Source organism: Excalfactoria chinensis, chromosome 5 (genome assembly GCF_039878825.1).
Source record: "Excalfactoria chinensis isolate bCotChi1 chromosome 5, bCotChi1.hap2, whole genome shotgun sequence".
Classification (NCBI taxonomy): Eukaryota; Metazoa; Chordata; class Aves; order Galliformes; family Phasianidae; genus Excalfactoria; species Excalfactoria chinensis.
In genome coordinates this window covers 49,909,769-49,937,247 of record NC_092829.1, presented here as the reverse complement: position 1 = coordinate 49,937,247, position 27,479 = coordinate 49,909,769, and the positions used below count along the sequence as shown (strand labels likewise).

At 37.9% G+C, this 27,479-nt stretch overlaps 1 protein-coding gene and 1 long non-coding RNA gene across 7 annotated transcripts in view; one reads left to right on the top strand and one right to left on the bottom strand.

The window, feature by feature from the left end:
- CHID1 (chitinase domain containing 1) overlaps positions 1-26,620 on the bottom strand; it is a 104,118-nt gene extending 77,498 nt beyond the window's left edge. For 2 of the 6 annotated variants that reach the window (XM_072339177.1, XM_072339180.1), the window contains exons 1-8: positions 26,508-26,600; positions 23,352-23,518; positions 22,546-22,695; positions 21,587-21,719; positions 20,527-20,571; positions 19,269-19,375; positions 17,785-17,846; positions 10,550-10,642 (exon numbers count right to left, since the gene is read on the bottom strand). In XM_072339177.1, coding sequence (XP_072195278.1) covers positions 10,550-10,642; positions 17,785-17,846; positions 19,269-19,375; positions 20,527-20,571; positions 21,587-21,719; positions 22,546-22,695; positions 23,352-23,462 — 701 coding nt within the window. In that variant the 5' untranslated portion in view covers positions 23,463-23,518; positions 26,508-26,600. Of the gene's footprint in view, positions 1-10,549; positions 10,643-17,784; positions 17,847-19,268; positions 19,376-20,526; positions 20,572-21,586; positions 21,720-22,545; positions 22,696-23,351; positions 23,519-25,400; positions 25,510-25,868; positions 25,884-26,421 lie in introns of those variants that run through there. The other 4 variants (XM_072339181.1, XM_072339178.1, XM_072339182.1 and 1 more) reach the window with 4 other exon arrangements.
- Positions 6,699-26,492, top strand: LOC140253534 (uncharacterized). Its single transcript, XR_011903876.1, has 3 exons — positions 6,699-6,771; positions 20,088-20,239; positions 26,356-26,492. It is a non-coding gene; the product is annotated as an uncharacterized lncRNA (long non-coding RNA).
- Positions 26,621-27,479: the final 859 nt, after the last annotated feature.

The window sequence follows — 27,479 nt, the reverse complement described above, 5'->3', positions numbered from 1 at the left end:
TTCCAGCTGCTTAAATGATTTTCATCAATTTGGTTGTCTGGATTTCTGCTAGAGTTCTGAGAACAAATGTTTGCTGTTTTAGCAGTTACTTCTTGTACATATCTGAAGAGATTGCACTAAGTTTAGCATAACAGAGGTTGTAATTGTTTGAACTTCAGCAACAATATTTAAAAAGTAGTTTTCATCAAGATGCTAATAGTTGTCCCTCCCCAAAATTCACTGTAGACAGCTTAGACAGAGAACAATTCACACCATTATACAATGGTGGATGTTGATACACAAAACTTACAGGTCTAAGAGACAGCTGAATGCCACAACAAACAAAAACATGAAGAAATATCCACTTATTCTGACCAGTCAGAAGTGTGGTCTAAAGGAAGAAAACTGCTACATAAACATGTATATATGAACAGCAGAGAAGACGAATGAAACTTCCCAGCTTCTCTGGAAAGGTTCTCTTTTCACTTCCTGCTCCAACAGAAGAACCATTTTTTAATCTGGATAATGTTTTCCTTCCTGAGGAAAGGTCCAGTTTACTCTAAACTTTGCAACCCTCGTGCAATTCTGGAAGGATTTCAAACAAGTTTCTTTAGAAAAAAAGACTAAGTACTAAAAAGAGACTAAATAATTACTATCTTGGAATAATTCTGCATAAACAGAATGAAATGTAATAGGAACCTGCAATAACTGCCTTCTCCCCAACACCCTAAGAATGAAGAATACTGTTTCAAAGCCACCAGAGACAGCTGTTCTATGACAAAGAAACAGGAATTTAGAATCAATCCTGCCAAAATTTCTTCAATCACTACAAACAAACAAACAAACAAGAAACAAACAAAGCTAAACCAGCCCAGAACCATTCCTGCTGACCATTTTTGGGAACGTCAACAGATCTTGTTCCTGTAAAAACGAGTACACTGTGACAAAGATTATCAAAATAATGCTCTGTGCCATTTGAATGTAAAATACATTATCTTTGATGCCTTAAATCAAAAGCACTTCAAATTAGAAAGGATTAAAGTTGCTGAATCACAGTGAAGCACTGTCAAGGTTTATAATCTCTCTAGTTTAAGTACAGCTATGAAGTAATGTCTTTTGAGATACTTTCAGTTTTTCTAAAAGTCCCTCATCTCATAATGCATATATAAAACAAAAATATCCTCAGCAAGCAACCTCTTGTTCCTTTTAAAAAATGTAGTGTGAAGAACACTTAGCCTTGGCATAATCCACATCAGTTATCAAATTTTAAAACTTCAGACTGTTTGCAATGTAAAAAGCGCTTTGATTTTCAACTCTTTTTCATTAAAACAGATCGACCACAGCAAGACGCAGCAGTTAAAAATTATGGTTGGGACATAGCTGAGAACTGAATACAAGCAGAAACACACAGAGCTTCTGTGTTTCACATATGAACGTGGCAAATTGCTCAAAGCAGGAAGGAAACAGCCACATTATCTGCTAGAGACTGTTCTATCATATGCATTTTGTGTCAATTTTAGATAAGTAATGAAATTCATATCAGGCTCTAAATTTAACAGCATGACTATCTCCAGTGTTTTTGACATTGTTTTGGAACTGCTTTGTCTGGTATTTTGATCCAGGTTAAAGATTTTAACTGAGGATAAAAACATGTCTACAAAGTCTTAATCTAAGAACGGAATGCCAAAGCCTTCAGCTCCCTTCATTCCTTTGCTGTTATCTGCCCCACCTACCTTTTTTAATCATAACTAAAAGAAAAACTTCAGATTTCTGGCTTGCCTCAAACTTTAGTAGGAAGGCTTAACAATGAAAGTTTCCAGAAAGAACCTACTAACAAAGACTAAGGTTAGCTTGAGTCTCAGGTGCACGGCCTGCGCAAGGAGCAACCCACAGCTCAAGGGAAACAAGTGAAACAAGGGAAAGGTGTACTTGTGAATGCTTCCTTTGTTCCTGGGACAGAGGAATGAGGTTACAGGGTGTACTCTTTCCTTCTTCTCTCAGTGGCCCAGCTCTTCTTCTTTATACTCTTCTGCAAAACAGGCACTTAGGGGCCTGACTACTGTAGGGTACTGTGTCACCCAAATAAATTAATAAAGGTGTTGCTCTTCCTTTCCTCCTTGCAGTCCTCCAAGCTCTCCTCAAAGGGGATATTTTTTCTTTCTTTCCTCTAATCACTCCCATTTTTATAAGTTTTCCTATAAACATAGTACCCCAAATGGTTTTCCATGAGATTTCCCAGCACTGGGAAGGGTAATATTTAACTCTTGTCACCCTGACACCTCCTTAACAGTCATCTCAATATGAAAAGTAATTATCCCATATACCACATTCTGAAGGGACATACTGCTCAATCACCTCTGATTTGTACTGGCAAGCATGTTATTAAGATACAGGTAAGAACAGAGTCTATTTTGTATGCCATTATTTAATATTATCAAGCTGGACTTGATAGAAATACTGACTCATAAAGCCACCTTGTGTTACTTCAGGCTTCTTGAACAACTGAATCATCTGTTCTAACATTGTATTCCACGTACTCTAAGCAGGACTGATACATTTGAAACTCCAAGCACAAACAAAAGTGACAATCACTAGTTTAACACACTGTAACACTACCTATGAACTCTTAACAGTAATAAGTGACCAGCACAAAGCCACATGATGAAACAAGTTCTTACTGTCTTAAACATGATCTTGCTTTATAAAGAAAAATAAAGTTGTCAGTGATATGTCAAACAAATCAAAGTTTCTTGCATTTACTTCAGATTTTACTCTGCACTTCGAGATTCTATACAGCTTCAAGAGAAGGAATGATCTGCTAGTCAAGGAATAGCCTATGCATTGCAACCTGAAGACAGGACTTGTAAAAGGATATCCATCACATAGGACATAAACTGCTTATCCTAAGCATCTATATGCAAGAAAAGAACATGGTGTTGTATTATGAAGTTTGTCATGCAGCCAATATTATTTTTATTGGTACTTTGTTCACAGGCTTCTACTTCATCAGACAATAAAACTCTGAGCAAAGTCAACAATCTGTAGATACAGAGTTATTTCACACAGTTTTCAGCAGGAATAACAGCTTTTATTGACTTAACATCCACAAAGCTGATCCTTAACACTGTTATGCTGTGTCTTATGTCTGTAATAAACCATACATGCTAGAATTGTGCTGGTTACATCTACTTTCAGAATCCCTGTGAGGACAACATCCTATGTGAGGATCTTCAGACCTTTTGCCTGCCTTCACTCAGTGCAGCAACAAAAAAGGAGTGTTACTGAAGGGGTTACTGAACCTGAACAGTGTATGTAAACATCCAGTCAGGTTAAATTCAGCTAATTGCAAAAGGCAAAGGTTGTTATTCAAAATCAAAGTCTCTCTCTCTCTCTCTCTTTTTTTTTTTTTTCCTGTGAAAAAGCATCCCTAAAGTATTATAAAATATAAAGTACAGAGAAGCAAAGAAAATAACTCAATCTCTTTCATTTACAGTCTTAAGAAGACAGGTGCAGCCAAATATCAAGTCTCATTCATATTTTCCTTGTAATGACACATGTAACTCCAGCTGATACCTATATTTATGTGCCTTTTTAAAACGCTGGTCCCTACCTGAAACAAAACAACAAAAGAACAATACCACAGAAACAATCTACCCCCCAAAAAAAGAAAAATAAAGGCAGAAAAAGGAAACATTAGTACCACTAGCAAACCAGAAACTAGACTAAAACACAAGAAGCAGCTTCTTCCTGCCCAGCTACAATATTTGAAGAGGCTTGCAACATTGTTTTCACTCAGAGGGTGTTGACACACTGGAACAGGTTGCCTACGGAGGTTATGGATGCCTCATCCCTGGAGGCATTCAAGGCCAGGCTGGATGTGGCTCTGGGCAGCCTGGTCTGGTGGTTGGCAACCCTGTACACAGCAAGGTGGTGGAAACTAGATGAGCATTGTGGCCCTTTTCAACCCAGGCCATTCTATGATTCTGTGATTAGTAATAAGAGCCTATATAATATCATGTTTAGAATTTTTAAAGCCAAGAATTTTACTAAGGCCAGGATCAGTTAGCACAATTAGAGTTACCCTTCATGACCAATTATTCAGTCAAGGGTAAAACATATCTGCCCACACCTTGCTGTTTTAAATACAGTGCTCATATAGTTTCTACGTGCATCCACATCCAAGTGTGCTAAAAGCAGTAACACTCTCTAAAGTTTTGAGACAATCTGTTGAAAGACATGCTGGAAGTCTTCAGCAAACCATCTGCACAAGCAACAATTTATATAACACAACAGCCCTGGCACCTTTTATCAGAGGCACACAACAAGACTCTCATCCCAAGGGTAGCTGCAGCATAATATCCACACAGACACGCTGTCCATCACAGCTTTGGCTTCCACTTTCTCTTTTGCAAAAATGATGCACTTTCTGGACATCCAATGGATGGAAACATGAACCACCTGATTGTGTTTGCTGCTGAGGTAGCTCTGTGTGTGTTCTCTGTGACACCAAAGCTCGCTGGATTTCTGCCTCCCCATCAGCCTCTACACACATTCTCACTTCACCATTTACACTAGCTTAACTTTCTCTGGACAATGCTGTAAACAGATGCATTTTAAAATGCTCTAAAGAGACAGATAAAATGTCTGCTCTTCTTCCCCCTCATGTGTAAGATTTCCTTTAGCTCAAAACAGTTCAAAAGCAAACCAAAAGTTGAAGGCTTTATAGGATACTTTGTTATGCAAGCAAGCTTCAGCCAATTTAAGTTGCTTGCAAAAACTGAATCCAAAAAATTAAACAGATGACCCAATATGTTTCCTTCCTGCAACATACAAGTGATCTCATACACAATGATGTATTTTCCAGACAGCTTTTCCTGAAGAAAACCACTATTTTTAGCTCTTAAAAGTGTCTCTTTTCAGATAGTGTTTGCTGCAAGACTGCTTTGATCTTAATGCATATCAAAGGAGTATAAATTACAAATTCCTAAATAAACTGCTTACATTTAACTATGCACTCTCTTTAAATTTTAATCAGGGTAGAACACAAAAGAAATAGTGTTTCAGCTCCTAGGATCCCGGCTGGGTTGGCTATTCCACGTCTCCTTTATCAGCCCTTTGCCAGCTGCTCAATTCTGAGATATTATTTGATTCTCGATGGTACTTATTTCTATGCCTTTTGCTGTCTTTTTGGTTAACAGTCTACAGTGATTCCAACAAATAAAGGATATAGATGTATTAAAGGATGCTTCAACCCTGTGTAAGTATTAAAATTCAAATCAAGACACAAAATATAAGATATTCAATACACAATGGGAAGCACATTTCAGTAGAAGCCTTCTTATCCTGTGAATCAGGATTTCCAAGCACAGCTACTGTCTAAATAGTAAAGTAAGGCAGAAAAAAAATATCAAGGTCCTTCTTACATTTATCTTTAGATGTGACATATTTATAAGGTTTAATGCAACCATGGATTGTGTGTATTTCAGGACATTGCCATAACTGATGGATGTACTTTTGACTTCCTGTCTACCTAAGAAGCTGAAGTGTTTCTTCTAGTTAACACAATACAAGGACAGGAATGGAAGACAAGGGTAGATGTCCTATATAACAATATTAATCTAGCAGAATGTGACTAGTTTATTCTCTCTTCAGCTGTCTGTGGAGACAGGACAAGGGGAAACAACCATAAACTGGAACATAGGAAGTTCTGTGTGAGTATGCAAAGGAACTTCTTCGTGGTAAAGGTAACAGAGCGCTGGCACAGGCTGCACAGAGAGGTTGTGGATTCTCCTTCTCTGGAGGTACCCAAGACCCACCTGAACACCTTCCTGTGCAAACTTCTGTAGGGGGCCTGCTTTGCAGGGGAGCTGGACTTGATCTCTGGAGATCTTCCAGCTCCTACAATGATGTGATTCTTATGCATAAAGGTTTATGTATCCCAGAAACACTGGGAATACATAAAGAAACAAATATATTTATTCAGAGAAATGAGAACTTTCAATCCTCTCATATAATCCATGATTGTTATTTTTCAGTGCAGGGAAACAGAAATACTTTACTACCCCTTTACAGAACAAAGCCATCTAGGAGCAGGAGTGTAATATATGTTTCAGGTCAAAAACTGCACCTTTGATAGACAGCTCTTCCCATCTCTAACAGGGCAGCCCTGAATCCCAATTCACAAAGGTTTTGGAACTGTGAACCCTCTACCCTGTCAATATTCAGCACAGCTGCAGGAGTGGCAATAGCAACAGGAGGTCCAAGCCTCAGAGCAATGTTAGACTGCTAAGTAGCATGGAAGGATACTGTTACTGACAGAAATGCTTGGCCAAAACAAAATATGAATGCAGAGAGCTTACACCACTCCCATTTTATGATCAACAAAAGTTAGACTGTGACTGTGTTTAAATAGAACACTCATGTCATTCTGGGTATGAGACTGAATCTGGTAATAGTAATAGGTGTCACAATGAGCACTAGTTATTTCTCATTATTTTTTATTTAACCAAGGCAGGAGAATCTCCAAATATTTCTGTTACCACCCTTGAACATTCATGTGACACTGAGGTGTACCACCTGTAGCAAAAATGCTATGTCATGGATTGAAGCAGTGATTGAACACCTGATGGGAAGGCAGGGCCAACCTATGGGAGCTCAGCTGTATGCAATGCACCTGAGTGACTGGGAGGAGTGGAGCCAGGATCCACCCCTGTCCAGAACTCATTTTAGGTCTGGCAGTGGTGGCAAGGAGTGTTTTGATGGAGATCCCTGCCTACCTGATATCTTCTGAAGGTAAGCAGCTTCTTTCCTTTGTTTCTAGTATCTATGGTTGTTGCATTTGAACAAGCCCTTACTTGCTGAGGTAGTGTAGGGTTGCTGCTCTGTTACAGTGCTTTCTGCTGTGTTATACCACCCCACAGTGTTCCAGAAGAGTGGTTTGCCAACACTGCAAAGGTTCCCATATTCAGGGCTTATTTTTTCAGAATTTGGTTTTCGAGTCTGCATTTCTAAAGAAGCACTGAAGTTGTTACTGTGGTGTAATGATTCACTACAAAGCATATCACTTCGGTTTTACTGAGACCTGTGCATTGTTTCATAGGGTAATAACCAAAATTGTTATTCAGTTACTAGAAACTTCTCCATACAAAATTTTTTTCACAGCAAAACTATGGATTATGATGCAACATGAATGACCTATCAACCTTTTTCTTTAGAGAGAAAGCCTACCTTCCTGAGGGTCACATTTTCCTAGTCACACAAGTGGCTCTCAAAAGCCACACAAAAACAACTAAGATAGTAAGGAACAACACAGTTGCCTGGTAGCTTTTATTAATTGCAATATGTAATGCCTCATCCTGATCAAAAACTCCCTTTTCTAATATCCTCAATATCTTATGCAAATGCTACTATTTCTACCATTTCCTCATCCTACTGTGCTGTCTAGAAGAGGTTCCAGATATACATTATGCAACAAAGAAAAAGGATACCACATGCAGGACTGTAGTCCTGTGAAAACTGGTCTAGCAATAATATGGCTTTAGAATTTTTCTTGGCCTGAACTGAATCTAGTGTACAACAAGATTTCATGTATTACCATGTACCAAACAGCCTAGGGATTATAGGGTGCATATTCTGGAGCAGAGAAGCTGAAGAAAATACAGAGCACACAAAGGAGTAGTGAACAAGCCATATCAAGTCCAGGGCAGGAGGAGGTAGCAAAATACAGTGTATGGGATCTGGTGCTTCTCACAGACTTGAATCTACTCTCTTAATGCCATAGTGTATGAATGTGTATGTATGTGCCATAGTGTATGAAATGAAGTATTGTTCTAAAGACTGTCTCATGCAATATAATACAAACAGCAGTACTGAGGTAGTAACAGAGAGGACCTTGACTGACTGTTTTACCAGTTCACATGGAGTTAAGCTTGTCTGCTTTTGCTCCAGTCTTAACAGTTCACTTATTCCTCTTTGCCCTTGAAAAACTGGTAGGCAGCAGTGTGTGGAAGCAAAGAGATTTTACATTAAAAAAATCAGCTACTTTATTTGAAAGGCACAAAATATTTGTACATACAATACACAACACAATAGTGAAAAATAATACAATTAAAAAATCCTCAAATTCATACTTTGAGACAACCAACTCAATTAACTGCAATCAGATTTCATCTAGCTACTAAAGAATGAAATAATAGGTGGATATCACATTTTAGTTTACTTTCCTGTGTGGGTAGGAAACACATATCCTATACGCAGGAATTTGTTTAGAGGTGGTAAGACAAACTGATCTCAGAACAATGTTGTACCTTTAGTCACTGACTATACACTGTCTAATGCTTTTCAGCAGGCAGAATTTAAGCTCTGCACAGATCCTGGTGGGCAGAAATGCTTAGTTTGCCCTTAGTGCTAGAGGACCTCCCCACAGAACTCAATAAAACACCTCTTGAGATCACTGCAGAGAAAAGGCCAGCTGCAGAATACCCAAGGCATTTACAAGCTTGTTCAGGCATTCCATTTTCTCAGCCATTTTGGCAACCTGGAAGTAAATGCTCTGAAAGATTAAGACACTCTACAAGAAGTTTAGATGCTTGTCCAACACCCCTCCCCTTCCTCCCCCCTCAAAACTGTGCTGCCATAAAGCAGTATGACTGTAAGGCTGTTCATGAAATCACATGGTTTACAACATCAGAAGTCAGACATTACAATATTTTACTTTTGTGGTCTCATAACTCACCTAAAATTGCCTAACAATGGCTCTCCATTTAAGGCTAGCTTATATTACTGGATTTTCATGTGCAGGTACAAGGCTGCTGGTAGGAGAAAAATCTCTTATTGCTGTCTATGCAAATATTATTGATCTTTCCCAGTTACCATTATCAGCAATAATTGCATGAACACAAGGAGATAGTGTTCCAGCAGGTAAAATTCAGAGACAGAAAACAACAGTGACATAGAATCGATGTATGTCTTATCTGATGTCTATTCTACAGTTAGCAGAACCCCTTGCAGCACACTGAACTACTTTCTGAAGGCTGTTCCACGTATGTAAGATTCTACAACAGGTTATACTTTGTCACTGAAGTATATAACAAAACTCACCTTCAACAATGAAAAAGCCAGCCTTAAGAAACTAATAGGGATTTGGTGCTTCTTATTCAGAGTTGAGGGGACAACATACGCTTAATTTCTACGCTTGGCTGATCCATGCTATGACAGAGACTCTTACAGGGACCAATATATTTGAGCAACAAGAAAAGGCAGACTGGAGTACAGTACCCATATTATTACAGTTATCTATGAGATGATGCGTTCCTTGCAATATGTCTTATAATGCTTCTGTATACCATAAACACTTCTATATAGTAGGGCAACATAAAATCATGCTCACAATGCGAGGGTGCCATGCATTCTTTTTAATAAGAAAAGGTATCCAAATGTGAACAAATGTTACCTAGTAGTTCTCATAGCAGGCAAACGTCCTGCTGAAGAATCTTTATAACATGAGCATAGCCTGCACTTCAATTTGAAACTATAGCGCTGTGGTTTAGTCACTCTGCTGACATCATGAGTCACCTTCCACCTACACAGCCTCAGTTCCACCTGCTTAGTCTTACACAGATATAATCACTGAATTAATATGTGAAACCTGGAAGGGTGAGATGTACATCTCCTAAAATACAGAAATGTGCATTTCCAATGGCTTCCCAGAAATTGTACTACTAGGGGAAAAAAAACAAACACAAAACACAGCCTTACCGTATGTCTCTGGAAGACAATGCAGTATCTTTTCTTAAAAGTGTAGAAATATAAGGAGGATCTAAATTCTTTTCACTTGCATTGAAATTATATTCTCATTTTCCAGATGTTTTGGTTTTGTTGTTCCTGTTTTTTGCTTTTATTTTCCTGCCAACAAATCTAAACTTAAAATGTAAATATCTCTGCTATAACCACTGAAAGCTATGAACTGAGTACTGTTAATGCACTAGAAGACCCATATCCACTGGCACACTTAATGGATACAAATCATTGCACAAATAAACACAATAATTAGTAAGAAGATAACATTTAGAATTGCTAAATTCATTTTTTGTATGTGTGAACTCCTAAGTCAAACCAAATAATTTTAGAAAAGACACAACTCTATAATATAAAGAAGAGCTCTGCCTTACTTGCTTAAAGACAAGTATTATCTATCATAGATGAAATTGTGCCCAGAGGCTCAGAAAGCCTTTTTTATAAGCTACTTTTATGAAAATTTTTTTCACTTCTTGGCAACAAGACATTAAACTCCACAACTGCTTTGTTCTTGTTTTCTTGCAAGTTCTCACCAGACATTATGGGTTAACACCATAATAGGAAGCCCCCTTGCAAGTTACTCTGATTTCAAATGTTACAACCTATTTATGCTCACATAGGACTAAGACTATTCAGTGCAACACGAATCAAGAGATCAAACTCAAACAGTTTCTTACTCAAGTAGCACAGCTACAAATAGAGCTTTCAATTTACTGTGTATCAAATAACAAAGTATTTCTTGTCTGAAATTTGCCGTAGAGGCAGGAATACTCACCCTGCTGCAACTGCTGGAGGTATAACAAGTATGAGTTTTAGTTGTGCCTCATGAAGAGCTTCAGAAAGGTGAATGAGCAAGTGTATCAACTCCCTGAAATACAAACATACTATCATAAGGACAGACAGAAAACTAGTGTTACTGGATGACAAAAGCAAACTAACAAGTAACAGCAGATATTATTGAAAAGATGCAGCAGGTGAGAGGTCCAAACACAGTTTCTAGTGGATGATTCTAGCATTAAAAACAAAAAAAGCACAACAAACTTAGGCAGACTAATCAAAGATTTACCTCCTTATGAGACTAAAAACACTGAATCATTGGAGATAGTTTTATTGTAACCAGTGACCACCATAGGGATAGAATGTTTGATTTTGATCCAATTATTCATTGTCAGCATGTAAAAAAAAATATGTTATCAGAGCAGGCTACTCCTTAGAGTCTTAATCAGAGAAAAGGATGAATGAGTGGAAGAATCAAACGCTGCTCTGAAATAAGCAATTGTTGAATAGGTTCAAGTTAACATCATGCTATGACAGAAAAATCTGAGAATTCATAAAGAGGTTTTCCCAACAAGATGTGCAGACTTCAAGGTGTACTTAGGAGGCCTGTTTTTAGAAACATTTCTGTTTTGGTTTCAAGTGTTTTCTTAATATGTTTGCTTCCCAACACTTTACTATTTAACTTCAAAATGAATGCCTGGAAGTGCCATATCTGGAAGTATCATCTCCTGTATACATTACTGAAAGATTTTTCTCAAAAGCTGATTTCCACATCCTAATTTCAATAGGAAAATAAGCTCCAGAATTTTCTTAGCGTAATGTATTTTGGGCTCTCTTTCTTTCAAAAGATGGCGTTAATAGCAAAACCTTCAAAAGAGTCTAGAAATACAGGGAAATTTAACAGTTACTTATATCTGATAAGTCCAATGATACATTCAATTCACGCCATAAATAAGGCCATCCTGAGTGCCTTCAAGTCATTCGATTCCTCAGAATATCAACTTCTACAGTTACCTGCCAGCAGAGATCTAAAAATGCAGACAGAAGGACTTCAGCAGTGAATTCTAGATCTGTTCAAAGCTATGCATAAACTTGAATTGAGAAAAAAGCAACTTCACAATCCATTCCAGCAGACAGTAAGTGTTAGAGTAGGTCATACACAGGAGATCATCTAAGCTGTTTTCTCTGCTTATCAAACTGAATTAGACCAGAACTTTCAAAACCTACTTCCAGTACTGCAGTGCCCCATCAAGGCAGTACCATCCTGGAGATATTGTTCTAAAATGACTGATCTTCCATTTAATCATCTATCAAGGTGAAGATGCCTGACTTGCACAATTTAGATACTATCCAAAAGTAATTAAGAAGTTTTATTTCCACTGAAACAGTTTAATGTCAGATGAAATTCTAAGGGTGCTACAAAAACCATTCCTCTTAGATCCTGACAACAAAAAGTTTTATCACTTTCCCAATACAGTTAGTATTTTGTGGTTACAATCTTGAATGTTGGCTGTGCCAAACAACTCTCATGCAGTAGAGACACACAAGGTTATGGGAACTGGCATTTAGTCCACCTGCAGCATGTACTTCTCCTATATTTCTACTGAGAAATAACAGGTTTCTGTTCTACTCTTTACCATACACATTCCACATTAAGAGTGTAGCTATTCAGACAAACCAATTAAGCAGAGAAGGATCCTTTTCCAGAGAAAGCATTCAAAAAATTACAACAGGTATGCTAAACAGAAACTTTTTGACTCCCACCATATGCATCATAACTCCCATATGACATAGCCCTACCAAAAAACTATAATCAGTATTAAAACTAGTTAAGCCCCTTTTCCTACAGATTTTTGTCTCATGGCTAAGTTGCCTTTTAACTAATTATACTTGAAGTAGTATGAATGTACCCTCCATTAGATGTCAGAAACTACTTATAAACTTGATTGAAATCAGTTCCTCTGGCACTGAGATTATCCTGTGCTCTTCATCAGCAGGATCTCTCTTCTCTGTTTGAATGCCTTTGTTAACTTGTATGACCTCTGAACTGCACAAAATAATTTCATACTAAATTGGAAAAGCCTACAGCGTAGGCAACACTTTCGTATAGCAGTCCTGCAACTGTAAATGAAGGACAGAGATTTGTGGCCTGATATAGGACCAATAGAAAGACTGAATTGCTGTCTTTATTTTGTAGTAAGCACAAAGCACACTCTAACTGAAAAACAAACCCAATCCAAATAGCTTCCGTGTTCTCTTCCCCTAACAAATCTAAACAATATAGAGTTGACCAGGTCAGGAAGCAAAAGCGTAGCAGGGTAACTGGCAGATTATTACTCAAGAAACCTAGGTGAACATCTGCTCGCTAACCTGTCAAGCCCAGTCTCAGCCCTGAGATTTTTACTGCAGATCAGACAGGATTAATGGTTACAGCTGAAGACTTCACTTTGGCTAACTTCTATTTGTCAGGCAAGATAGACTGTATAGACCAAATGTGCACTCTTGCCTCCTCCCCCAGGCAGCAATAACAGAATGCTCATTGATTTTGTGCTGCGAATTATAACTTCACTGTGCCCCAGCAGCGCTTTCCAGTGTGCTAACACTATCTTTTCCCATCTTGTCACTGGTAAATTGGAAAGGACAATTGACATTTTAAAAATTCTAATGAGGTATAAATAATTAGGAATAGAATCAAGTCTTTCTGAAAAGCCCACATTAAATATTTACCAGAGACTTCACCCTTGTCAAGTTTTACTTCATAGTAGTAACTAAGATATTGGCAGCTTTTTAGTCCATTTTGAGCCAATTAAGGTCTACTTCAATCCAGGCCTTCTATTATCACTACTTTTTGTAAAATTGGTTTGTTTGCTTTTGTTGGAGGTGTTTTTATTTATGTTCTTAATTTCAAAGTATTTTGTCCCCTACAAAGAATGCAAATTTCCCTCACCCAAGGTTTGAGTTATTTTTTCAGAACTCACTTTTCCAACACTGTCAGTCTATTGTGTTTGGGACGTCTTATAAGAGTTTACTTCAGTAGATAAAAGTGGGCTGTCAGGCTGTCTGAAAGGCCTTGCAGAAGATACTGCTACGTTCTTCTCTTCAGTTACGTGACCCTTCAGAACTCTGCAACTTTCCAACTTCTGCCACCTTCTTTTATAAGTTAATAGTCAGTGCTCCCTGAAATTTATGCCTTGTCAGGAAAATTGGACAGAATAAAGCTGTCTACTTCAAGAAGAAATTGCTCTTTTCTGCCATTTCATTGCTTAGTTAATACCAGAAAACTGGAGTGAATTATGGCAAATCTTTGATTAATAGATTAATTTTTTAGGGACTAACATGAAGGATAGAAGTGCCAGAAGAGGCTTTTGCTCCTATACTCCTACCAACATTAATAAGATGTCTGAAGGTCATCTTCCGCATGAAGCTAAGTGCCTGCAGAATGTAGTGGGTAGAAAAAAAAAATGTGTTTTTTAGGTTGATCCTGTGTGATGGCAGTGCCATCTGTCAGCTAATGCCAGACAAAGCAGAATAACATGTACACCTTCATGTATGCTACCAGATTCTGGTGAAAAAGGCATGAATGTGCCCATAGTATGACTGAGGTGTCTGGGAAAAAAGAATAAAAATAAATCCATACATATTATTAGCAAAAGAGATGTTGCCCTATCTGGCCCTTATCATTAAAACTGAGAAAGCAGAAGTTCTCTTGTTCAGTTCAAAATCTCCACTCCAATTTCTAACCTGAAATGCCACAGTTTAAATAACTTGGAATATTCTGTTGTACATTCAGTCTTAGGTTTTAGATTTAAAATTTAGATTTTAGTCTAAGGTTTTAGATTTTAAAAATAAAATTAAAAAAAAAAACAACCTATTTAAGAAGCAAGTTTGAACTGTGAAGGGACAGTAAAATATATTAGAACAGAGGTATTATTTGCATAGAACACCTCAGCTAATTTAAGTTTCTGTTTAGAAACTAATTTCCTACACGTTAGAATCAAAGACATGAGGCTGAGTACTTTTTCACTGCAACGATTGTCAGCATGAGAGAAAAAAGCATCAGTTAGATTCAGCCTCTTATCACAAATTTGTCTTTACTTCTATCGGTAATTAGGAGCTTCTATTCTCATAAACCACAGAGGTAGGTACAGAGGGCACTTCAAAGCATCTGTACTGGACATTTACATGAGCCTGAACTGATCAATGTCAGGCTCCTGCAGCTGAGGTCCACACCTACTCAAGTTCTTCGGATAGAATAGGTGGTATTTCAGCACCTGAATACAAGAATCTAATGCCATTTTATACACCCAGGGGTAAACAAAGCATGTGAGCAGAATTGTTGGGTAAGTCTCAAGGCATTCAGGGCCCTCATACCCTAAGCATACAGCCATAATTTAAGTTGATTACATTCTTTAACATAAAGTCAGGCAGCCACATTTAGGCACATAGTTCTCATTCACAGAGCTTACGCTGTAAGGTAACAAACGTTATGTAAAAGAAAACAGCATGAAGGACTGGTATAATTTAAGACTTCACTTCTGCTGAGCATTATTGAGCAGGAAGAGAAGCAATCCTAACCCTTTACAACATTAACTTTTTACTCTTGAAAACAAACAAGGATTAGGTTAGCTCTGCTTAAGAATATGTAAACAGAAGATAGACAGTGAGCCTCAGACCACACTATTTCACTGCTTCTGGAATACCAGATAGGATAAACAGGAAACTGAAAGCTCTTTTGATGCAACAACTTATTCCTTGCAGGAGGAATTTTCATTTGTTTCTGATGTTGAAGTGTGAACGAAAAAAAGCAACAGCTTTCTAGAAATATGCAAAGAGCTGAAAGGAAAGTATATAAATCTGCCTGTTCTTAACAGTTCTCAGCGATTACAGATTCTCAAAGATGTCCGTGAGAGACCTTGCAGGTTACAGAAACCTTGTGCAGTGCTAGCACTGTTACTTAGTTATATAGAGATGCAGTGGGTAGAATAAATGTAATAAGGATATTATCAGGCTTCTTGAGTCCCACTAAAGTTCAGGTTCAGCTATCAAAAGGAGAAAAATTAAAAAGAAATAAAATAGTATCTCATAGAAACACTGATCTGAATTAGGGAAGTCTACACTATGTACCTAACAGTTAATATCAATACCTCATATGGAACACACAATTGCTGTTCTATCAAGGCTTTACATGTCTGAAGGTTAAAGCGTCATCTATATTGATACACTACTGTCAATTGTCCCCAGCTCTTCTACTGTTAAGGATATGCTTTACCACTGATGTTCATTACTTTGGAAAAACAGACACAGATCATGTACGAATCATGTTGCAATACTGCCACTCTGTGGGCTGAAGAGGTCGTAGCTCTACCCTTTTCCTAGCAGGGATGTGCAAAGCGAAGGATGAGTAGTCCATGCTTACCGATTTATTGGGACTAATTCTACTCTGCTATTCAAAGGGAAATTAACAGACTTCAAAGTAAAAGCACTCAAGGTGCAGTAAAAAGGCAGGCTTGCCAAGATGCAAGTTCTGCCCCTTAACATCTGTTCAAAACACCTGCTGGCTCAAAAAATAAGCAAAAGAGAAATTTCCTCTGATGCTGGACTTCCAAACAATCAAATTACAGAACAATTAAGTAACAAACTGACTAATTTATCAAAGTGAAAACACTGATTATTTAAAAGCATCAGGAAACAAATTTTTAATATAACGATGTGCTTTAACAGATAACTGTTATTCCATGTGCAAGTGTAGCTTCACTTCAACACTCAGCTTTGATTAGTTTTACTCCGAATGCTCAACCCAGAGTCAAATAAAAATACACTGTATACTTATTTGCCATTTGCAATACAGTACTTGCTGTTATCTTGGCTTTCAGTGAGCCTTCAAATTACAGTAATGCAGTCTGACTTAAATGTAAGTTAACCTATAGGAAAACATCGGTTTTAGTAAATAACAGTAGATAAACTGACCTCTCTACCCAACTTCTGGCTTGCAGTTACTATTTAATCAAACCATTTTGTTGACTGCCTTAATAAGAGACAGCAATAGATCTAGAGCTCCATACAGAGATCAGTCATCAAGAACAACCCAACAAATTACCTAATTGTAAGCAAGAGCATCTCATTTAAGGTTCGTGCATTCCACTGTAAATGGTGGAGCCTCTTACAAGGCTACAAAGATTCAGCAGTTTCGTTCCTTTGTTCGTAGAGTATTGATTTTATAGGGGAATAATAGGAGTCCCTTAACAGCACACACTGTTCAGGAAATAACTACACCATACCATCAGCCAGTATCCTTTGCCCTAAACAGAATAACCTGGAGGATCCTTTCAGAAAGGTAAAAGTCTGTCATAACCAAGTCTGTATTCTGTAGAAATATCTTCTAAGTTATTCTCCCCAAGACGTTTTAAGCAATACAGAGATGAAAAGAGGACCATGTTTTAGGGAACAGATGCCTGAATTTCCTGAGGCAAATAATCCAAAATGTTCAGAATGCTGCACTGAATCAGTCATTTCCTCACATGTTCTGCCTTTTTGTCCTGAAGTTCAGAATTTGCTTTGCCTATACTCTGCCTAAAGCATTGAGGTAGCCAAGGGGTTTATGCTCAAGGAAAATAGATTAGAACATATCAGGAAACAGCTTAATACAGGTAAAGTCTTTAGTTTTTACAAATGCAATAAGTTCAGTCTGTGAAACTTCATAGTAGAGTTACCAAAATGTAGATCAGCTACTCTGGAGTTCTAAAAATGATGTGCTTGCAAAAACTGGAAGCCAGTTTCTCTGTAGGTTTGCTTCAGGTTGCAGATTTTCATTCTAATTTCAGCACATAGAAAGGATCTTAATATAATGTCTGGGAAGATTTCCTAATTAACTCAAAGTCAGTGCTATTTATCCAGTAACACATACCAATCAGCATTACAATAACGGCTAATGCCAGCACCTGAGTACACACAGAGTTGAGGTACTCTCTTCAACCTTGTTCAACAGCAACATCTTGCATGGCTAAAATTTAAAAGGGTAATGTGGTCTGCTAATTCTACTACGAAAATTAATACATAACCTTTGAATTTGTGTAGGACAGTTTTAAGACAAGTGAAACAATCTTCAGTTGACCTAGACTTGGGTGTACTTCATTATAGAAAATGACAAATTAAGTCAACGTGGACTAATTAAACTTTAAAAAGATACTGTAAGAGTCAATTTTTAGTAAGTGTATCCTAAAAACGTGTACTTACTTTTGCTTTTGATTTCCCAGCTGACTCCAAACTTCAACCACAAAGCCATCAAAATTTTCATTCTGTAAGAAGGAATTGACAACAATATAAACTTCATCACCGTGCTTATTCATTATGCTTGCAGAGATAATACAATATTGAAGCACACAATTACTTTAGCTGTTCTAGCAGTATTACAGATTGAGCACGCTTCATATTCTTACAGCAGTTTCATCTCAAATGCATCATTTCATGAAGAAGTCAAAGTGAAGCACAAATTATTTAACTAACATGCAAAAGTTGAAAATCTCTATTAGTTATGCATGACTGACTCCTACTCTCACAGGATAAACTAGTATCAGATTGGGAAAAATGCAGCCATTAACAAAAAATGGTTGTTAAGCAAATCATTTGAAACACATTTACATGTATATTGGGGGAAAAAGTCACAGGCTATTGACTCTAAAAATGTAAATACTAAACTGGAAAAGTCATTATTCCAAACATCTCCAAAATAATCTTTCTTATGAAAGCTTGTTTACTGTGATCAAGGATATCACTGGACATGAGCATCCTTTCCTTAAGAGGTTAATTGTTACAGAAGAGCTAAAATTGATGTGGTAGCTACAAATTTTAAGAAAGCATTCAGTTCTCTTCTTCATCCATCTTCCTCCAGAGTGCAGATTTATTTACATCCTACTGCAAGGGAGAGTATTCTTATTCTGACAGTAATTAGGTAGGTTTTCACAAAACAGCCACTAATTTGGATGTCTCTAGGGTACAGTCTGTCCAGTCCTAGAAGCATTGTTCCAAAGCATTAAGCCGTTCCTTAAAGGAAACCCTTTTTTTTTTTCCTCATGCTGGCATCTTAACTGTTTTATCAGACCTGAACAAAATTATGCAGTAAATGATATCTGGATATCTGGCAAGCTATTCTTGATATTAAAAGTGACTCTTTATGTCTAGTCCATTGAAGCCTGAACATATTTTGTGTCATACAGAAAACAGCCCTCATTGTACCCAAGACTGTTTTGCAGCCCCTCAAAAAAAAAAAAAAAAAAAAAAAAAAGTTACTAGCTGTTTTGCTATTTATTTATTTTTTTTAAAGAAATCACTCTGCTCACTAGGAGACCTCCATGAGAAGGTTATTAAGTATCTATTACTGCTTTGATGTTAATCTGCACATCAGCTGGCTGGAATGGGTTTTATCAATTAGAATTTACAGCAGGCAGAAGTGTGCAACTGCCAATGATAACAGGTTTAGGATAATAAGACCTATGTAGTCTCACTTGAGGCTTTCTGTTAACTGTACTTAAGTACTGCTACATTTTATATATACAGGAATTGGACACACTCTAGAATATACAAATATATCTAGAATATACCTCATTCATACTTCAAACAGAATTTTATAGGATGAAAACTGGAAATGAGAAAATATATTTTATAAAAGGAACCAGAAATCACCTCACACTGTGTCAAAAGCATTGTTGAAGTCTTTTTACCTTGGCTAGCAGAACCATACTCTGGGAAAGCTCTTCTATCTCATCTTCACTGCCAAAAACACTCTCAAAGTCATGGTAGGTCCAGCCATCAAACAAAATTCTAGGCACTACCAAGCAAATTACAAAGATGTAAAAGATTATTATCTACATTGTAATATTTATGCAAAAACAAAATAGAAGTATAATTCTACAGAAAACACCAGCAGATAAATCACCAAACAACATATCTCATATGTGTTGTTTTTTTTTTACTCTAATTTTATCAGCACAGAAAAGTTGTCACCATAGAACACTCTTTGCTTTATGGTAACTCAAACATTAATTAATAGCAAATTGATACCAGTTTTAAGAAAAGCTGCATTTAATTGACAACTGAAGTTCTACTTAGGAAGGTCTTAAAACACCAAAATGAAACTGCAATCCATCTGTAAGTTGTGCCTCTCTTCTATCACAAGAAAAGGAAGGTAGAAAAGTTCACCTCCAACTCTAATGTAGTTGCATAATAGACGCAGCCTCATATTCAGTCTTTTGCTCCTTTCAAGAGCCTACCACAAATCTTAATTTTGGAAAAATAACAGGTGCTTGAGGGTACTTCTCACCCCCCTTTCTCCCCTCTACCAGCAATACATTTAAGGCACTAAATATTTCAAATAGATCAATGAGCATTCAATTTGTCTACCTGTTTCACATTTCATACCACCTTGTGAAGCAAGAAGAGTTTTACTAGTTTCACAGCCTTGACTTATTCTTGTTACAGACAAAAGTAAGGCGTTTAGCACAGTGTTATCACTGTAGTAATATTTGCCATTTTCTCTGCAGGCACACTGTTGCACACCTCTTGAGATCTCTGCTTCAAGGGCAGAAGCAAGCAGTGCAGGAAAACGCTAAGGACTGACTCAGATTTGGATTCCTTTCCCCCCTTATAAAAAGAGTGGAATTCCTGAGCAACAAGTTTGAAGATTATTCCCCAGGTAAGCACATCATATTAAATGCAGAGTACCCTTCCAAAGAGGGCCCAGTGGCCATGGGTTTACTAAGAGACAAGACACCACAGGAAAACATTAGGGCACCAACAGAATCTACACTTCAGTTGCTTACTTGTCTATAGTTAGCTGCTTTTCATTTTCTTTTTGGACACCTCTTTTCACAGGGCTATGTTAAACTCCCTGCTCTCCAATACACATGGAAAACAGTTGTCTTTTGCTCTGCTAGCAGTAAAAGAAAATTGACAGAAACAACACATAAAACATAGGCTCACCTATTTTGATGTTTTTGGAGTTTTTTCTGACGTTCTTCATCCAGCCTGTCAAACAGTACCAAGAAAACAGCTCTTAAAACATAAAAATATTGACAAGGACAACATATTTTGAAGCATTCTTCAACTAATGTAGCAAAGTTTAATTAAATCAGCTTTTCTATTACAGACTACTAGTTCATTAGCAATGCAGAGGAAACAGGCTCTCATGCACAAAAATCAAAGCTATTTGTCTCCACCATAGCATAACTAACATTTACAACTATCTTGTAAGAGTACTTTCCCAGCCCCTTCCTTCTTGCTGCTTACAGTTCTGTTTCATCATGGTAAACATCTCACTACTTACTGAGAACAGCAGTTGTGTATCATAGAATCAGATTGTTTTTCATTTCTTTTTTAAGTTAGCTGGGTTTTTTAATCTGGCTGTTTTTTAAAATTCAGATGGTATTTCTTAGTGTCTCATCTACTCCCTCTGGGTAGTTACTGCATTAGGATTAATGTTAGTAGGCACTAACATGGTAAAAACAATCTTTGGAGCTCTTTAAAATGGTATTTTACAGGCATGTTTCAATAGAGTTCAAAACTAAACTGATTATTTAGTAAGAGCATACTATGTGAATTCTGTATCTGCTGCAAGTTCTGTGACAGTGGAAAAAAATTCTCTTCAGATTAAATACAATTTTCATCCCAGAACAAACTCACTCACCAGGGTTTTCAGTTTATTTGTATGGGCTTTTTTGCAAGGGCAGAAGGAATAAAAACAGATAAATAACTGAACAGTGCAAGCACAAAGGACTATTTCTGTCTGTAGAGATTCTTTGTCTCTTCCTTTTTTAAAGGGGGCTTTGTAGATAGGCTGCTCTCTTTCTATTCATCTGCATATTACTATCTGCACAGTTACAACATGGAAGCAAATGAGAAAAGTTCATTGTGTAAAAAACTTACTAAAACTAGTGAAAATGAGAGGCAGCATGAAAAACATGGGTGTATAGTTACCCATCAGTTTGCAACAAGAACAGTGATCCTATTTGTAATCCATATTCAAATAAAAAGGAAATCAAACCTTTATCTATATCGTGGAGCCCAGTGAACTGGAATCTCTCCTTCCCTCTCCTTCTCACTTGTAACCAGACTGGTGAGATTAGTGTGAATTTATTTCCAAATATTTTAGCAATGTCGTAGCCATGGCTGTTCCACTTGTAAAAGAAAGGAGATTTAAAAAAAAAAAGTGAGAGATGACAAGCAAGACATACGAACCACTTTCTTTTTGATCTGTGAGAGCTCTTTACCACAAATGTAACCACTTGCTAGATCTCTGTTAGCTTAAGAAAACCTTCTGCAGCTTTATTTTTGTTTAAATAAGAAAGCACTTATAACACTCTCATAGCTACATGAATGTCAACCTTCAGTTTATGTAAATTCATCTAAACTGGAGTAATTAGCATTTAGCTTTAGCAGAGATTTGAATGTACAAGGTCTGCATGTATGTTCAACAGAACTTGAGAAAGCTAGAAGTTCATAGGGAACCTATTTCTGTTCTGAGCAGTGCAAAAACAAAACAAGAAGCATTCTCTAAACAAAAGTAACATTCATTATTCATGAGGATGCTTTGAACAGTTAAGACTGGATAGCAAGATATCAGTTTGACAGCAGCATAAAATTTTTACTGTTTACTTAGAAGGTTCAAGTTGGTAGCTGCATAATACAAAGTTACTTAGTAGTATTCCTTATCTGAATTTAGTGCGACTTTACATGGCTCATTCAAAAACAACAACAACAAAAAAATACAACTGTTTTACTGGTGAGAAAAACAGAATGACCTAGATATCTTACAAGAGATGAGTGGGAGAACAAGAGTTTGAGACCACTTGAATCTAAAGGCAGCTCTTGAATATCTGACTGCAGACTGGAAGTTCCGAATACTATAAAAACACTTTTATAGCAGGGATGCAAGAGCCCAAATTAGTACAGTCCATTGCACATTCATTCAAAGCACCGATTCTATTTGATTTATTAACTCACAGGAGTAATATATCCCAGAACATCTCCTGAGAAGTGTCTTTCTTTCATCTTCTTGGAGCAGTAGCTTCTGTGTTCCAGTATAATATCCTTTGCCTTTGGATCTGTAACTACCAGTCCTCGGTCCTGCACATTTTTATCAGAATGCAGTGTCTGGGGGAAGACAACAGTTTTTATAAGCAGCTATTTTCAAAAGCAACAGGCCTCATAGAGAAAACAACATTAAACTCTGAATGCTCTTTTAAAATCATGTGAAATAGTTTGATTTTAAAAGAAAATAAAAAAAGAGCTGGGAAACAATTTGTCACCGTCAGTAATCTTACTTTGATTGCAAGCTCGAAAGAGCTGTGTTCTGAAAGAGCTGTGTTCTGAAAAGAACACAGCTGTCCTACTGGCATTGTTGAGAACATCTCTCCCACCTGTAAATAACGCACTGCTCTTGGCCAACACTACTGCTCCCTCGACTCCCAACACAGGGATGGAGGCATGCCTCCTTTACATGAATAGTAGGGGACAAAAAGTTCTTCCTTCTACAGCAATCTTATGCAGCCTCCATTGGAGCTGAAAGCTCCACAAGTCTATGTTGTATTGGTTAAAGGAGTGAAGCATTTCTGACACTCAGAAAAGATAAATGAAAGGACAATTTCACATAGTACCATTTCAGAATAAGCTTCCACAGAAATGTACAGTTGATTCCAACACTTTTTTAAATTTTTTTGAAAGAATGACAATAGCCTTACCATCCCTCAAAGTTGAGTTCTATCACTGTACATGTTAAATAAGATGAGCATTTTGATTATTTAGCTTACCTTTTCTTCCAGTTTTTTTGTAGCAGCTTTCTTAGCGTCTGTTTTTGACAAGGTACCTTCGGCTAGCCAGCAAATCACGGTTAAAGAAAGTGAAATACAGAGAAACCTCATAGTGTTTCTCCCAGTGTCAAGTTTTTCTTGTCCCAGAAATAGAAGGGTTCAAATCTCTGCAAACAGAAGAGCATAACTGTTTAAAAGAAATTCAGTTTTCTTGTCTAAGAATCATCAATTCTTTGTCTCATATTCTGCCCTATAGACTAATACTTATTAATGCAGCTATGTTTAATAACGCCTTAGGCTGGGCAGCAATATACCAGAGTACTTTAAGAGATTCTTAGATGTATCCCAGGGAAAGCTGGTGGGATGCTTACAGCTTTTCTTTTAAAGAATTCCTAAAGAAATACAGGGCTTCACAGCTGAAACTGTGATAAATGCCTGCTGCCCAGAATAGCACAGCCTTGCATTTTCCGCAGCACATAAGAGACACCACTGATTGTGCCTGATTCAGTCAACAAGACACTGGTTAAATAAGGAACAGAAAAAAATATAGCCATGTGATTATAGCTATATGCATTTGTTACAATAAGTAAGAACTTGAATGACTTTGGCAAGTTGGTGATACACAGAGAACTGGAAAAGCTGATAGTTTGTTCCAGCTGCAAATACAATTATTGAGAATTAATAGAGAAGAGTTCAATTCAGTGCTATTTGTCTGTCATAACTTTGTTCTGTCAGGAGAAGGATTTTACAAATATATGTATATGTATTTAGTGCATAACAAATCAGTTGCTCTAGACATATATCTGGCTTCTTCTCACAATACTGAGATCCTAATGGAGAAAGAAAAACATTAGCTTTCCCATAACTGTCTGAAGTTCTTTTTCTGAAGAACTAACTTTTCTGCCACTCACTCTGAAGACTTACTAAATCATTTCTTCAAGCTATATTTACAATACTTGTTCTGTTGGTTGCTGCATGAGGTCAATCCTAGTAATGCTGAGATGAGATTAACAACGTGTATTTGGACGAGGTTGGTTTAGCAGTGAGTTTCTGAAAAAGAGATTTTGCAGGATCTGGGCATCCTGCACTAAGACAGGCAAGAATGTGACTAGCCAACAGGAAAGGAGAGTGATTGGCAGAAAAAGTGCTTGAAAAAAGTATAATGTCACTAGTACCAAAGAACAGACAGCATCAAAGCCCTTGTGTAAAAAATCACTTGAAGACTTTATTCAAATCTTAAAAACAATGCAAAAATAAAATTAGCTGGTCTTGTAATATCTCTTGGATCCAGGGGGCAAGGCAAAAGCTGAATTAGTATACCACTTAAAATTTCACTACTATTAGTAGCTAAGGTATTACTCTTCTTTGCCTTCAAGGTCACTAGTACTGTTGTTTTCAACATCCAAAAGATTAGACAAAGGAAGCTGCTCTTGATAGCATCTACTCTGTTCCATCAAGCAGGATCTATAAACTATTACAGATGGGAACAGTTGGGAGCCTGAACAGTCGATACAAAACCTTAACAATTTGGACAGGATATCAATTCTTCCAGAAGCTGGTATATATTGATTTGGAGGTGTTTGATTTCACTTTCAGAAACAATTAGCAACAGTATTCACATTCCTAGAAAGAAGTTAGTGTTTAACAGCTGAAGCACTCATGTTTAAAAAGCCACCAATGAACTCTGATTAGAAACTGAAATGTGTTCATTTCCTTGATCATATCTATCTGGCAATTACTGTAAGCCAACATCCATTTCTGGATCTATAGAAAGTGCAGAGCCTGTAGCAGCATTTTCTGATAGTGACATTCTAATATTGACTCTTAGTAGGAACCTTATTTTATTAACTTCATCTTCAGCAGTGCAGTGGAATTCCCAGATCACAGCCTGAACCAGTGGTTGAGCAGCAGATTAGATGATGTGGCTAAGCCAGAAAGTTCATTTATGGGTTGGCAGCTAAGTGAGTAGCATCTCTGGATAGAGACTGCACTCCTTTCAAGCTGTTACTGATAATTGGAAGGGGTGAGTCAATTTTCCCTCTTTATTACCTGCTATTGTTCCATAGTACCTGTATCCCATCTGAAGGCACCATCACCACTTTCTTTTGCCATACAAACAGTATCAGCAAAAATTAAGTATACAGCATCATTTTAGTACCTAAAGATGAATAAATCAAGCTTTCAGTGCTCTATATGGAAACTATAAGCACAAATTTTGCAAGCTTTTCAAAACCAGATGCCAATCAAGTCTTTCCTTTAGTAAGACTCCCTTCAACAATTTATTATCCTCATACTAACTAAACCAAAATTTTTTTTTTCTTATCTGTTGTATTGCAACATACAAGGAAAATTGAGGTTTAAGGTTTGAGATTTGTTTTTTTTACTGGTCTGAGGCCTTGGTATCTCCCAAAGCCGGGTGACAGCCCCTGCCTAATGTGAGCCTCCACAAGGTAACACAGACAGATATTTTAAATGCTGTTTTATTTACAACAAACAGAGGAGCTGGCATAGACTTACATTGTCCAAAAGAAGCTGTCAAAAAGCATAATCTTGGAGGTTAGCACAGCAACTATTAAGAAACTATCCTGGACCATGTAATCTAGCTGTGGATGTCCAAGTTAGTTGTGGGGGAGCCAGACGAGATGACCTTTATAACTAGACTAGATGACCCTTCCAAATCTAAGGATTCAGTGAAATCAGAGTGAATGCTTATATGACACTCCTGAAAGAGGAAGCTGGGTTCTAACTGCTACTGGAGTAAATGCTCTGGTAACACAACTGGTTTAGTAAAGCAAGCCCAAGCTACAAACTGTTGAGCTGTGTGGCTGGGGTGGGGGAAGAAACAGTGAACCAAAACCAACAGAAGCTAAATTCAGGAGTGAAAAGAAGAAAATAAGCCTGTTTCTCAGTTGTGTTAAAAAGCGTTCTCCTACTGTAAGCTACTCTATTTTAACAGTTAAAGTTGATTCCTGTACTCTGGCGATACCAAAGCTTTCTCTTTTAGGTCAGAGCCCCACGTGCAGCCCACCATAAACCTGCGGGCTCAGTCCGAGCGTGCCCCGCGGCCTACCTATCCCGGGCCAGCCTCTGCCTAGCCGCCAGGGTGCTTCTGCCATCCATATCACCGCATCCCAGCTACGGGGCAGGCCGACATACCCTAAACGGACAGGACACTGCACCACCGCCCGCCTTCTTCCCTCCCCGGAGAGCTGCCGCCTCCAGGCAGCGCCGCACCACCTACCGCCCGCCGCCGCCTCGGAAGTGGAGGCGGGCGGTGCCGCCCCTGCGCCTGATGGGAGGCGCTGAGACGGCGGCGGCTGGGAACGGGTTTCGCCGTCATGGCGGTCGCTCGGTCTTTAGCTGAGCGATCTGCGCCTCCTCATCGCACTGCCGGGTGGAGGTTGTCCGCGCCTGAAGGAAACTAGCTTTAGTTACGCTCTTGCTGGGCTGCAGATAAAAGCGGTGGTATAGGTGAGGTCTGAGGGAACCTTTGAGTGCAGAGAGAGCCAGCGAGTCTCTGGTGTTGGAAAAGGAGATGTCAAACCGCGGATGGGTGCTAACAGGCCTTAAAATAACAGGTTGTGTTTTAAATTGAGCCTTCTACTTTCTGCTTTGACTTTTTACCCCGTGTTTGCACGTGCAGCGTGACTATGCTGCTAATATTTTCACTGCAGTGGGAATTTTGATGTAGCCCTATTATTTCATGGGCTGTTTATAGGGAGTAAGGACCAAATGTTAAGGCATGGTAAAAACAGTCATGCTGGAAACCCTAGCACGTTTAGGCACACCCTTCCCAGCAAAAGCCTTTCTAAACCGTCTTTTTTTTTCCAGTTAGAACTTGGTGCCGCTTCCCAGAAGCAGAACTGAAAGATTTCCTCATCTACCCTTTGCTTTCTTTCCCTCTTGTGTAATTTAAGATCTTCATAAACATTATTCAGCACTGGATTGAAAAACAGAAGTGTTTTTCCTCTGAGCTCAAGCCAGTGAGCCAGATGCAGTGCTGAGTCTGTGCGCCCTTCCCCTGTGCCCTGAATCACACAGATAAGGGAGGACTTCAGAAGGGAAATCAATGTTCACTTGTGTACTTGGGTACTGAATTCTCTATTGTTTTGTAAAATGCTGTTCATC